The 14,784-nt window shown below is 40.4% G+C and overlaps 1 protein-coding gene across 1 annotated transcript in view; it reads right to left on the bottom strand.

Moving 5' to 3' along the window:
* Window positions 1-14,784, bottom strand: part of RYBP (ring and YY1 binding protein) — a 105,095-nt gene that overhangs the window by 19,331 nt on the left and 70,980 nt on the right. The window contains exon 2 of the mRNA XM_090369143.1: window positions 13,417-13,542. Within this exon, the coding sequence (XP_090225269.1) occupies window positions 13,417-13,542 (126 nt within the window). The remainder of the gene's footprint in view (window positions 1-13,416; window positions 13,543-14,784) is intronic.

The raw sequence follows: 14,784 nt of genomic DNA, 5'->3' as shown, positions 1-14,784 counted from the left end.
TAGTTTACATTGTGGTGTGTTACAGTACGCTGTAAATGCCAGAGATTTAAAAGTGTGTGGGTCTTGGATCGTTTAGTGTCGTATACCGTTGTTCTTCTGGGCATTTAGCCACTGGATCCCAATTGGGAGCCTAACGTTGTCCCACTTACACCCCGTGGAGACAGACCAGGAACCCAGTAGCTTATATATACTCTGGTTTTCTGAGATTTCGGTGGCTTTCGGAGGGCCTTAAAAAAAAAAAAAAACTGGTAAGGATGAGCTGGAATTAGAAAAGACAAATGAGGTTTATGCGGTTTAATTTGGACAAAATTAAGTTTTTGCAGTTTGTGTGGGGTATACGCTGGCATATTAGGGAGAGTTGGGGGGAGAGACTGAAGACAGGGGGAAAAGACAGAAGTATGGGGATGATAGAGAAAGCGACTCCAGGATGTTCAGTGAGGCAGTACCCCACCGGAAGGATAAGGGTTGGCGGGGGAGGGAAGGAGACAGGACTACTCTCCCCAGTGGGAAAAAAAAGGGGGGGGGGAAGGTACCAGGCAAGGGAGCCCGGTATAGATCGGCATTAGGAATTGGCAGTAGAGAGCACATTGTCACTGTTGGTAAAGAGTCCAATTTGGGTATTTGGTGTGATTTGGCGTCATTGATGGGACAGGGGTTCCGTCCGAGACAGGTTAATGATCAGGGCAGTCTTCAAGTGGGTGGTGGGTGCCAGTTGATCTCAATGGCAGGATACATTCCAATTCCCAGATCTCTTACATTCTGTGTAGGGTCTTTTGCTTCTGGAATAAGTCCTTTGCAAAGGTGGTGAAGGCTGCGTATTTTTCAGCTGTGTCAAGCAGGTGGTGCTCCATATTCATGGGGATGTAGTGAATTCTCATCATAAGAGAGCACCCAAGGTCCTCGTAAATGTCACAGTGGTAGAGAAGATGCTCCCAGGTCTCTGGGGAGCCACAATGGCAGTTTGGGTCTTCCACAATCCTAAACCTGGCCAATTTAGCTTTGAAAGACCCGTGCCCCATGAGAAGGAAGGTGACGTGGAGTTCTGGTGAGAACCATGTGGGTAGCTGGGGGTAGATTCTTGAGATTTCAGGGATGAATTTCTTGGTGATGAATCCCTTTGTGGTTTGGTCTCATCTCAGTTGCCATGTCCTTTGAAGGTGAAGGGCGAGTTGTGCTTTTTCCACTCTGACACTATTTGCAGGGTCGGTGGTAGCAGGTAAGGGATCTGCCCTTGGAGAGATAATGTAGTAATTCACACTTAACTACCTCTAGGTCCAGGGATAGTGCACCAGACAGCACCTGTAAGGCATGTGTGCTGACAGTGCATCACGCTGTAGTGATGGAAAGTAGGATGGTTCACTGGATTGATTCTAATTTTATTGTATTTACTGCAGTTGTTGCTTTGGAAAACCAAGCTCCTGCCGCATAAGTGATGATCGGTACAAATACTGCTTTGTAGTAGAGGGTTAGGGTTCGCCGTTTCAAGCCCCAGTCTCGCCGAGAAACTCTTAACCACGGCACTATAAATTATTTATTTTTTGGTGGAGATGAATCAGATATGGGGTTTAGAAGATGCTTGAACAGTTTTCTGAGCACGGATAGCAGTTTCTGTCTAGAATTACTCCCAGGTATTTCAGCTCTGTGGATAGTTTTATGGTCGTTTGTTGGATTTTAATTAGGGGAGGTCTGGTGACTTGCAGTGTTCCCTTCAGTAAAACTGAGTTGGTCTTGTCCAGTGAAATCTGCAAGTGGTGCTGTTCAGGCCAAAATTGGAGAATCATAAGGGCTTCATTTGCTGCATGTTCTAGTTGTCTATAGCAGTTGGCTGCCCATCAGATCATCAGCAAACACCTGGGTGGAGACATCTCACAGACTGGTGTGCAGGAATTCATCTAAAATAATGTTCCAAAAAAAAAAAGGGTCCCAGGACAGAGCCCTGGGGACACTCTGTGCACTAGTCTGGTCACCTGGCAGAATGGTGTTTTGACAGTTACTTTCCTTTGCAAAAGATAATCCTTAATGCAGTAAAATAGGTTATATGGTAATTTGGATTCCCTGAGTCTGCCAAGGACACTTGGCCACCAAAGTCAATGGAAATGACCTTCCATGAGGATGGAAAGCATCCTGTTTTTAGGAAATGGTTGAAGAGATTTAAGATTATGGCCAGGGTATATTCCACGACTTTTTTTTTTTTTTTTTTACTATCTCTGGTTCTAGCATGTCAATTCCAGGAGATCTCATATTCTTGAGTTTGTTGGATGCTAGGCAGAGTTCTTCCAGTGTGAAAGGCAGATCTATTGTGTGCATGCAATACTTTTCATTTTCCTGGCACAGGTTAATCTGCTTCGGGGTGGCTGGGGAAGCTGGTGTCTTGAATGTGGTATTTAAGATATTATTAATGCTACTATGCCATGTGGTCATGGAACTGTTTGGCACTATTGTGGAGGGGATAACCTATCCTCCGGAGAGTTTGTTTGTGGTCACTCTATAAACCATGCCCCAAGGATCTTCATTGCTGGTAGCAGAAACCAGGTCCTCCCAGGACTTCTGCTTCCTACGCCTAATTAGCATGGTATAGCGGTTTCTTGCCTGTCTACGTGTCTGTCTGAGTAAATTTGATGTATGACAAATGTCAGTAGGATGTCTTGAATGAAGGAGACGTCCAGTGACAACACTTCTATTGAGTTTACTTAATCACTGGCGACTGCATTCACACCGAATAGATTGGTTTAATTAAAACAAACATTGAGCATTGCACTACAATAAGTCCAGCGGATGTTGGTGTTTTAATCTTCTGGGAACTTCGCTGTTAGACAACAGGTTCATCGCCAGGTAATTTGGATGCACTTCTAGTTGTTGTTAGTATTTCTCACTGTAATTGCGTATTTCTTCTTTTATTGTTGGCATGTTCAGGTCTCTATGTATCGTTTTATTGGTGACATACCAGGGTGAGTTGGTAATGATTCTCGGCATCTTTGATTGAAAGCGTTGTAGTATTTCTATGTTTGAGGTGCTGGTGGTGCCCCAAAGCTGGATGCCATAGGTCCACATGGGTTTCAGTATGACTTCATATATAAGTAGCTTGTTTGCCAATGATAACTTGGAATGTCTTCCAATTAGACAATACAGCTTGCTAGCCTTTAGCCCAAGTTGTTTCCTCTTTGTCCAAATGTGCTTTCTCCAATTTAAGCACCTGTCTAGATGGATGCCAAGGTACTTAGCATCGTCTGCTTGCAGTATGGCGTGGCCATGTTTCCTGTCTCATTGTGAATGTAACGAGTAGATTTTGTCTCACTGGTTTTCATCCGCCATTTTTTTTTGCCAAGTTTGTGTCTAGTTAAGCTGTTCTTCAGCGGTGTTCAGGGTATACAACGCTGGTCCCAAGACACTCCCCTGTGGCACTCCAGAGAATAGTGGGTATAACTTGGTTTGTTCTTCTTTCAGTTTCACTTGGTAATATCATTCTGTGAGGTATGATTTTATAATTATATATAATTGGTGAGGTAGTACCTGCTTCAGTCTGTATAGTAATCCTGCATGCCAAACCTTGTCAAATGCTTGGCTGATGTCTAAGCACACAGGCGAGCAATATTTTTTTTTTTGTTTCCAGACAATTGTTGATAAAACTGACAACTCTATGCACTTGTTCAATAGTGCCATGTTGCTGTCTGAATCTGAATTGATGTGATGGAATTAAGTTTTCTTCTTCTAGGATCGGTTTCAGCCATTTAATATTAGTTTTTCTATCTGAAGATTGTTAATGCCTGAATAATCATTGCTGATAATTAGATCTAGAGTATTATCCTCTCTGGTTGCCTCTCAAACATGCTGCTGTAGAAAACAATTGTCCAAAAAATCCACAAAAATCTTGCTACTGTGTGAGTGACCAACCCACAAGTTCCAGTCAATAGCTGGTTAAAATCCTCCATTATTAGACATTCCGATTTACTGGCCCACTCTAATTTCTCTGTACAGACAGTTTTGTTGTACTCATCACAGTCATTAGGCCTATAATACACTCCTCCTTTCATTTTTGCTTTTGCAGTGCTTATGTCACACCAAACCGACTCAACACTGCACTGTCCACCCATGTCTACTGGATGCACTTCCTTAGATTTTGTTTCTCTTAACTAATAGCATAATCCCTCCTTCCTTCCTATCCTGTGTATCTTTTCTGTACATATTGTACTCCCAAATTCCAATGTTGCATTCCTTATATCTGTGTGGCACCATGTCTCTGACATCCCAACAATATCTGCCTTTGATGTCTTGACCAGCACTTCAAATTCATTACTATACACCTAATGTTGGTATACATGCACCTGCTCTTACTCTTAGTTACTATAACACAGTATTTACTCATTCCATGATGACTCCCAGCAGTCCTGGAAATCCCCAGCACCTTGCTTTCCAGGCTGCTATTTATTCCAATATAAGCACTGCAAGAATCAGTTTCACTTCTGCCTACGGCTACTATTAATCTATGTCTGTGAATCCCCAAAGTTATTAGTTTTCCGACCCACATAACAGTACCTCAATAGCCTCAGCAAATGTTCTTGCACCCTTTCTATTTAAATGTATCTCGTCCCTGTATAAAGTCTCTCCTGCTAACAAACACATAAAAAGTAATAAAAGTAGAGGTCGGTGCATATCTTATATCCCTAATGTGTTCAATGGGTAACAGATCTGAAGAACATGGAGGCATGGTTGGGATATGAGAACCATATGTGGATAGGCAGTGTCCCCTGGAGCACAGAAATCCAGATGGAGCACCAGTCTTAGAATGGTTTCAACACAATGTCTTGCTGTCAACATGCTATAAATAACGACAACAGCGGCTATAGTGGCTACTAGCACTAGTGGTTATTGGCCCCAATGATTTTGAGTACTAACCCAGTATGCTACTCCCTAAGCACAGTGTATATAGTGTTAATTGTAATAAGGGTTCACCCCAACTTTGTGATGAATCACATTGGGTGAATTCAATCATCACACTGTATTATATTCATCATCCAATGTGATGAATACAATCTCTGTAAAGGCCAGATTTATGTAGGTTAGTGATTGTTCATGTAGTATTAGTGTGCATTGTGTTGTTTATATGGCCTCTTAGTCTAGGGTTATTGTCCAGAGCCATGAGGAGGCAGATTGGGCAATAGGGAGTATGAAGCACTTGTGGGGCAAACCCTGAGGTAGCCAAGGCTACAGGCAGGGAAGAGGCCATTAAAAAAAAAAAGAAAAAAAAAAAAAGTGAAACTGGGAGAGATAGTGGGGGGGGGGAAAGAGGCCATTAAAAAAAAAAGTGAAACTGGGAGAGATAGTGGGGGGGGGGAAAGAGGTAGAAGAATAGAGGGGACAGTAGTAGAGGTTCCCACCGGGTGAAGGGGTAACCCAGGGTTGGGGAGTGAGAGAACAACCACTGCAGGTGGTAGGAGTGAAAGATCATTGGGGAAGAGATCCCTATGTTGGAGCCAGTGTGGGATAGACCACCTGTTTGGTGGTCTATCCCACACTGGCCAGGAGTCAAGCCCTACTAACCAGTGTCTGCATCCCACACCACCGGCAAAGTAGCCACAGAATGGTGTCTGCTTGGATGGGCATGAAGCCACCATGCCATGGCTACTTATGGCCCACGTTCTTGTTCTAAATTGTTTTTTCCCGCCTCTCATCCATCTTTCTCGCACCAAGGGGGGGGGGGAATGCAATTGTGTGTAGTGCAACTCAGTATACCAATATGCACAATAAGTGTAGGGTTTGTGTTCTCACACATCCTTCAGGCATTCATTTCATCTGTTCAATTTTTTCTTTCTGTACTTCACTCCCCAGGCACCTCAACTTACTATTACTTTTTGGTTGAAGAGCAGCTCTGGCTGCAGGCCAGGTGTGGGGGGGAGATGCAGTGAGTGTATTGGTGTTGTTAGTACTAAGATCAGTTTGGGTTAGTAGGTATACACTAAAGTATTGTTTAATAATTGTCTTTTCATACAGCCAGTTACTCATTCCTTCACTCACTCTCATTCACTTTCTTTTGCTTCCTTACTGGATTACTCGCTTTCACTATAACTAGCATCATTCCTTTTTACTACAATTTCTGTTTCACTGTATCAAATTCATTCATAGCCATTCTTTTACTCTCACCGATCCATTCATTCCTTTCACCCTTCTTTCATTCTACATTGCACTGCCAGGCAACAAGCTTGCTTATGTTATTTAGCTGATCAAATGCTTTATGTTACTCCCTGAGCGTGCTGGGATAGTCAATAGCAGTAATTGCCCAGGCATATTACTGCTATGGACAATAATGGTATTGTCTTTAGAATAAGAAACGTGTCATCTTTAGTGACAGACCATTTCTTGTTGAGTTCCAGTTCCAGTTCCCTAAGGAGCTCTTTCCCTGCATTACTGCAGATGCTGATGAGGCAAGAATGTAACCCACTTCTTGTAGTGGTCTGCTAACTGTGCTTCCTGACATGGACATAGACCCTCCCCCATTGTATTCTTTTGTTGCAACCAGAGTGTGACAACATGTCCAAGTACCACTGAACATTGTTAACAGCATCCAAATATTAGCGCATCATAACTCACATGAATGGTAATTTGCGATGTTGACTATCCAGCTTCTGAAAAATCCAATTATCCAATTCATTTTAATTACATAACGTAACATACATGTAAAAGCATACGCAAGCTTAAACAGTCATTTGCTCACTGTTTTGTTTACCTGCTAACATTTATACAAGTTTCAATATTAATAGTTAAAACCAGCTATTCTCCTGTTACATAAGATGGGCATATATAGGTCTAGAAAAAATATCAAAATTATGACAATGACAGTGGGTAGATACTATAGTGTCATAAAATGGATGGTGTTCAAAGGATATGAGCTCCATTTTGAGAGGAGGGACTATAACGAATTAAAATATTTCTTGGACTCCAGGATGGCAACTGTATTCTGTTGGCCACATGCATTATGGGAAATATTTAAGAGAATAATTCTGGATGCCACAAACACAAGATTTCAAGATTATAAATGATGCTAGAACTAGGGGACATATATTCAAGTTATGGGGGGGGGGGGAATGTTTAGATTGGACTGCAGGAAGTTTTATTTTAGTCAGCAAGTTATAAATTACTGGAATAAGTTGCCTACATGGGTGGTAGAGGCTGACAGTTTGGGGAAATTCAAAGATCATCTGGATAGTACCTTGGGGCCAGGGAAGCGCATAGGATGATAGGATAAGTTATGTTAAATTTCCTTTTTTTTATTAATTATTATTTTTTTTTTATCATTGTTTTGTTCGGTTTTTTTTTTTTTTTGGGCTGGGGCAGCATAAGCCATAGGCTTTTTTGCACCGTGCGGTCATTACTAATACTAACACATTCATTCTGGTGGGGAATGTACTACAAAAAGAGGATACCAAAATGGATGACAAGACAACTAGCAGGATTAACTGAGGAAAAGAAAACTGCATGGAATAATTTACATATGAAACCAATTAATATCATGTAAGGGATTTTATTAATAACATGGGGCAATGCCCCTGTTTTCACTGTGTATTAAAGATATTGATGAGGGAATAGCAAGCATATTGTCTAGGTTTGCAGATGATATAAACATTAGCAGGGTAGGTAATGACAGGAATCAAGGTGTACTGTAGCAAGACCTGGAAGATTTAGGCAGAGGGACCGAGAAGTGGTATTTGAGATTTTAAATCGATAAATGCAAACAGTAATATCAGAATAACATACCAATTGGTTGGTACCACACTGAAGATGGTGGAAACAAAAGGATATAGTTACAAAGGATACATTCGTCAGGCATGAAGTTCTCTGAGCACTGCAGATGGGTTTATTCAACAAGCTCATGGGGTTTTGTCAATGATATAAGGAATTTTGCCAGCAGAGACAAGGAAGTGAATTCTCCTATTGTATAAAGCAGCAGGCCACATCTTGAGTACTGCATACAGGTCTGGAGGCTTTATTTTAAGTGCGTGGAACTGTTAGAAAGGGTGCAAAGAAGAACAATCAGATTATTCAAGAACACAAAAGGTACTCTCTTACCACAAACAACTTCAGTTCTACAAATTGCATCACTTGGAAACCAGGCACATACAAGAAGACCTGACTAAAGTGTTTAAGGCTTTAAATGGATTGAGTAAACTAATTGCTGTTGGCGTCCTTACTCGTTTTTAAACAACACATAAGGGTGATTTTCAGAGAGATGTGAAAAAATCTGCCCTCAGCAAGAAAGCAATTGATTATCCTGAAAAAGGCCTCTGAGGCTGGGTAAATTCATGTCTTGATGATAAATAAACTCATACACCAACCATTAATTGAAATAGCTCTTTACTGTGACTAGAATTTACAAATTAAAATAACATATTTACAATAAAATTTAATACATAAAATAATGTTATTTGTTGTTATTTGGTTTTTAGGAGCATTAGCAACCAAGGCCATATTGCTCCCGGTGGTCATGGGCTCGAACCCCGGTCTAATCAAGAAGCGGATGCTACGCACTGCTGCTCCTGCTCACCTGGCTATGGAGGCGCCTCTACATAAAATAAAACTGCTATGATACACTATATAAGAATTAAAACTGTAATAAATTTACCTAAAATAAACTGGATTAAAAGCGATAAAACCTGTAGCTTTTGGAAGCATCAGCTTCCTTCCTCAACAGTAATAAATCTTCTGGCAACACTTCCTTATATATAACAGGCTCACGATATTTCACCACATGGTTCCATCGGCGCATGGTCAGAACTGGAAGCGGAAATCGCTCGAGAGGACGAAAAGCAAAACCGTTCATCCATACTTAGGACAATAGTTTCAAATAGAGGATGCAAACGCATACCCCTGTCCCTATTCATGGTATTGTTGTCAGATGAACAGATTTGCAGGCTCTCGAGCCATTTACGGTCCCAGGGTCACAGCAGACCTTAGAAAATGCGGATACTCCCAGAGGATCATGGACAGATACAGCAAAGGAAGTGTCCAACTGTAGGGAACCGTTTGTTCCTGTGGCTACCGCATACATTCCTTACTGAGCGGTTAACCAGAATTTTATGGGGTTTCAAAGCAGCTTCCCGGGCGGAGGTTACACACAGTTTTTTTTTTTTTTTTGGTAGTTGTTGGCGCATCAGCTTCTGTGGCCATAATGCCCCCCAAGGTTTTTGCAGTACTCTGATCCAAGCCCAAGGCGGGATTCGAACCCGCGACCTTTGGGTTGCCAGGCAGGCACTTTACCCACCTGGCTAGCCCAGTCGGCGCACACAGTTGTGTCCCAGGTAAAAGATTCAATCGCAAAGGACCTTAGTAGTGGAGTTGTTTACAGGATAAAATGCCTGGATTGTGGAGAATGCTATGTGGGCGAAACAAAATGGCAGTTAAAAGATTGTCTAGGGAAGCATTTAAATGCTATAAAAACCGCTGATTATAATGTCTGCTGTGGCTGAGCATTATTGGGAGAGGCACCATCAAATCTCCCCAGGGGATGCGGTTATTGTAAATCGAGCGCATGGATTCTGGGACCGTAAATGGCTCGAGAGCCTGCGATGGTTGGTTGTTATTTGGTTTTTAGGAGCATTAGCAACTAAGGCCATATTGCTCCGGGAATATACAGTGGTCATTCCCGGACCTTTCCGCATCCTCCGTATTTGGTGGGGATGTCGAGAGCCTGCAAATCTGTTCATCCGACAACAATACCATGAATAGGGACAGGGGTATGCGTTTGCATCCCCTATTTGAAACTATTGTCCTACGTACGGATGAACGGTTTTGCTTTTCGCGCTCCTGAGCGATTTCCGCTTCCAGTTCTGACCATGCGCCAAATGAACCACGTGGTGAAATACCGTGAGCCTGTTATATATAAGGAAGTGTTGCCAGAAGATTTTACTGTTGAGGAAGGAAGCTGATGCTTCCGAAAGCTACAGGTTTTATCGCTTTTAATCCAGTTTATTTTAGGTAATTTTATTACAATGATTTTATTACAGTTTTAATTCTTATATAGTGGATCATAGCAGTTTTATTTTATATATTAAATTTTATTGTAAATATGTTATTTTAATTTGTAAATTCTAGTCACAGTAAAGAGCTATCTCAATTAATGGTTGGTGTATGAGCTTATTTATCATCAAGACGCAATTGATTGTTGGACAGACTTCCATCTAGCACTGTGAAAGTGGTAGTTTGATAGATTTAAGGAAAATTTAGACTAATTATTAGAGGGGATGGGCAGATAAGGTTGGTAGTGGGGTTCCCCCCCCCCAAAGTTTTCTTTTTGGCTGGTGCTGTATAAGTTTGCTTCCTTGCACTTACCCCTACTAATACCAAAAACCACCAATGGAGTTAAATAAGCAAAAACTGAGTATGATATCACTGGCAAGGAGAGCTAAGAAACAAAGAAATGTTAGTACCATTAGATCATTATCAGAGTCCGGAAATAACACAAAAAGCATAATGTTTACTCATCAGACAAAGGACAAGTCAAAGAGGTGACAGCCAAAATATACCAGTGAGTGTGAACCTAGATGAATCCACATAATGCAAATGTTGATATCATTGGTGCTCACAGGAGAGGAGAAAAGACAGTAAACTAAACAGGCACCTTTACAAGATGAACTTATAACTGAATCAGCAGAAATCAAGGATAGCAAATCTGACTGATATAAAATAAATGACATGATTTCGGAGAAGTCTATTAGAAAAATAGTGAAACCAAGCAGGAAAAGTCCCAGAAGTGGAAGGTGTACACTTCATAATAAGGTATTGAATTAAACTCAACAGATAGCATACTGATCCACAGTTGATGGTGTCAACACCAACAACAATGAATGTTGCTATTTGGTTTTTAGGAGCATTAGCAACTAAGGCCATATTGCTCCAGGGATATGCGGTGGTCATTCACTGACCTTTCCGCATCTTCCGTATTTGGTGGTCACGGGCTCAAACCCCGGTCTAATCAAGAAGCATGTGCTATGCACTGCTGCTCCTGCCCACCTGGCTACGGAGGCTACAACAATGAATGCTGATAAGCCTTATGCTCATATTGGAGAAAGCCACAAGTCTTTTTTTAAGAACTAAAGCGTAAACATGGTGACTGTTGCCGGTGATACATTCATTGCAAACCACGGATGGTTTCAAAGATTTAAGGCATGTGCTAAACTATATAACATCAAAGTGACTGGGTTATTGTTATTTTGGTTTTTAGGAGCATTAGCAACTAAGGCCATATTGCTCCGGGAATATGCGGTGGTCATTCCCTGACCTTTCCGCATCCTCCGTATTTGGTGGTGACGGGCTCGAACCCCGGTCTAATCAAGAAGCGTGTGCTACGCACTGCTGCTCCTTCCCACCTGGCTACGGAGGCGCCAAAAAAGTGACTGGGAAGGCTACTAGTGCAGACACAGTAGCAGCTATAGAGAAGACTTTGGCAGAAATCATCAAAAATGAGAATTACCTGCCACAATTGGTTTCTAATGTGGATGAGACTGGGTTATTTTGAAAAAAACATGCCAGCTCATTATTACAGAGCACAAAATCAAGAAAAAACTGTCAGATTTATCAAAGGACAGGCAGACACTTCTATTTGGTGGAGACTGCAAAATAAAACCACTGTTAGTTTACCACCGCAAAAACCCAGGGGCCTTCAAAAATATTTCAAAGACATCACTACCTGTTGTACCAATCAAAGGGCATGGTTGACTCAAGATTATTTTCAAGACTGGTTTCTCCATCATTTTGTGCATGAGGTTGAAAAATATTGACCTACCATTTAAGATATTGTTGTTAGTTGATGATGCACGAGGTCGTCCAATAACTGTGCATAACTATGGTGAAAACAAAGGTTTTCACCTTTGTTTTTATCCTTGCCTACAACTTCCCTCATACAACCCATAGATCAAGGTCTCTTACTTTTAAAAAAGCATTACCTACGAATAACATTTATAAAGCTGTTAAAAACAGTGATGCTGCCTGAAATCATATCTACCATGAAAGCACTCTGGAAGAAGATCACTTCCCAGTTTGTTCAAGATGCTATGAGATCAGAAAAGCACAAAAGGTTTAATTAGCAAATTCATAGATAGAAATTACCAGGAAATATGAATTAAATCTAGAGGAAAATGATTTTATTAAACTGCTGCAAAGTCATACAAAGGAAATAAGCAACAAACTTTACCAGAGTTTTAAGGCCAGAGAAACGGAGATGACGTTTTAGAGAAAGAATAAGACTCTGAACCATAAAAACAATTTGAGCCGCAGACAGTAGAATGCTTTAACATGATCAATAAAGGATTGGATAGCTGAAAAGCCCAGGATCCAAACATTGAATGGTTTACGAAAGTGTTTAGAGCAGTCCATAATGATATTGCATGTTATAAGCTGATTTATGATGAGTATATTTACTGGACAAGTAAATATACTTCGATAAATCAGAGAATAAAGGTCCAACACCATCAACAACTGCAGAGTTTGAGCACATAATAATTGAACAGTATGTATACGTATTCATAATTTCTTACAATTACGTTTTTATATGTACTCTATAGGTATAATAAAATTTTCATTTTCATAAGGGTTTTTTCCATAAGTAGTACCTGTTTAGTTTCAACTACTCTTTGAAACAAATATATATGTCAAAAATATATCTTATTTGAGCACTGCTCCACTTACACGATTTTTCAACTTACATGGAAACCTTCAGAATGAATTAACCACATAAATTGAGGACTAACTGTATACTGAAAAGGGCAGCATGTGAGTGGATGAGAAGCACTAACCCTAGGCCCAAACTTGTTTATATTTCAGTGATGGATCGACAGGAAAGGGTGCACTCAGGTCTGTGTAATAGTTGACCTACCTGCCTGCTGTGTTGCTGCAAGATGTAGTTCCTGAGATCCCCATTAGATTTCAGAAATAACGTGAAAATTATATGATTCTCCCCTATTACATAAAGAACACGCTAAAGAGGTGATGGCCAACTATAAGCCAGTGAGTTTGAACCTAGCTGAATCCACACTATGCAGGAACGTTGGTGACATTGGTGCTAAAAGTAGAATAACATGCTATTAATATTTCAGTAGGGTAATTTAAACACAGACTTCACTTTTAATCACTACCCAGTATATAGTTATAGTTATTTTTATTTTATGGGCATTTTCTTCTGAATTGACACCAAGATAAACTTGTTTGTTATTGTATGTGTAGAACTCAACTTGCAATTCTGTACTCACCATACCAATTTTCCTCCTCGTGATGTTTCCAAAAAACTGAAACACAAAAATTCAATGATGTTAATTTCTTTCCCCTTTCCATTCTTCAACTTGTATAGAGTACTGGGAGCATCAAGCATTTGGGATTACCATAAAAAAATAAAAATAATAAAAAAATATAGTAAATACTAACATAACTTACCTAGTAGAAGTTCCTTTACGCACATCACACATCAAACACTTAAAAGCCTCTGCTGAGTTGCGGTATGTACACACACTACAGTCCCAGTAGTTTTCTTCAGCACCTTTCGATTGGCGTTTAGTTCTCCTTAAGATAACAAATGATTATTCATAAAATGTTACGAATTTATCATCCAGTGAAATCAAATATATGACTATGAATAGTATAAAACCAGTAAATGAAAATTACAATTAAAACTTCGATTTCAAAAAAATCAAATATGAGCAATTCTTTATGGGTAAATTCAAACTGGACCTACCTACCATATTTTTAGAAGTTTTAGACAACCACCAAATAGCTTTATATATATATATATATTATTATTTTTTTATTTTTATTTTTTATGTAAACCCCAAACACAAGAGGTATTAGAACCTATAGTACTTAGTACCGTGCTTGGGTTGGAGGTTGAGAAGAAGAAAGAAGATATTTGTTGACATTGGACTTGAACTTCTGTAGATTGTAATTTTCAGGCAATACGTATGAAGGAAGGTTGTTCCATAAAACGGCAGCTGAATGAATAAACACGGATGATGAAAAGTTGGTCCTGTGAGTTTGAAATTGGACAGTAAATGGTTTTTTTTTTTTTTTTTTTTTGATTTGGTAGTTGTTGGCGCATCGGCTTCTGTGACCATATTGCACCTCCAAAGGTTTTTGCAGTACAGTGATCCAAGCCCGAGGCGGGAATCGAACCCGCGACCTTTGGGTTGCCGGGCAGGTACTTTACCCACTCGGCTAGCCCGGTCGGCGACAGTAAATGGATGTTGGCTGGTGGCGGCACTTGATCGGACTGTTTTGAAAGCGAGAGCGGGAATTACAGAAGCCAATTCAGAAGAACAGTGCCCATGGAAGTATCTGTAGAAGAGACATGCAGCAGAAACAGTAACGTCTATGAGACAGCGAGTGGAGAGACTGTTAGAGATGAATCATTAATTAACCTAACTGCCCTCTTCTGAATGGAATCAAGAAGCCTGAGAGAGGTTCTGGGGGCACCACCCCAGATGTGGGAACAATATTCCATGGCAGGGCAGTTTTGCGATTTATACAGAGTGAGCAGCTGTTTGGAAGAAAAGTAACGCCGAGAGCGAAAAAGAAAACCAAGTTTTTTAGATGCAGAGGAAACAATATTTGTAATGTGCTTGTGCAAAGAGAGATTAGAAGTCAGGGTAATCCCCAAAAGAGATATATCATTTTGCCTAGAAATCGGAGTGTCACTAAAGATAAGCATAGGAGCAGAAGAATCCTTTTTGCAAGATATAAGACAAGACTGAGTTTTAGAAGGGTTGAAATCAACTAAGTTGTCTTTGCCCCACTGGAGAATTACCTGAA

The sequence above is a fragment of the Mastigoproctus giganteus genome, chromosome 2 (genome assembly GCF_048544385.1).
Source record: "Mastigoproctus giganteus isolate SK-2022 chromosome 2, ASM4854438v1, whole genome shotgun sequence".
Classification (NCBI taxonomy): domain Eukaryota; kingdom Metazoa; phylum Arthropoda; class Arachnida; order Uropygi; family Thelyphonidae; genus Mastigoproctus; species Mastigoproctus giganteus.
Note: the sequence above shows the minus strand (reverse complement) of the source record. Positions and strands in the feature narration are given on the sequence as shown.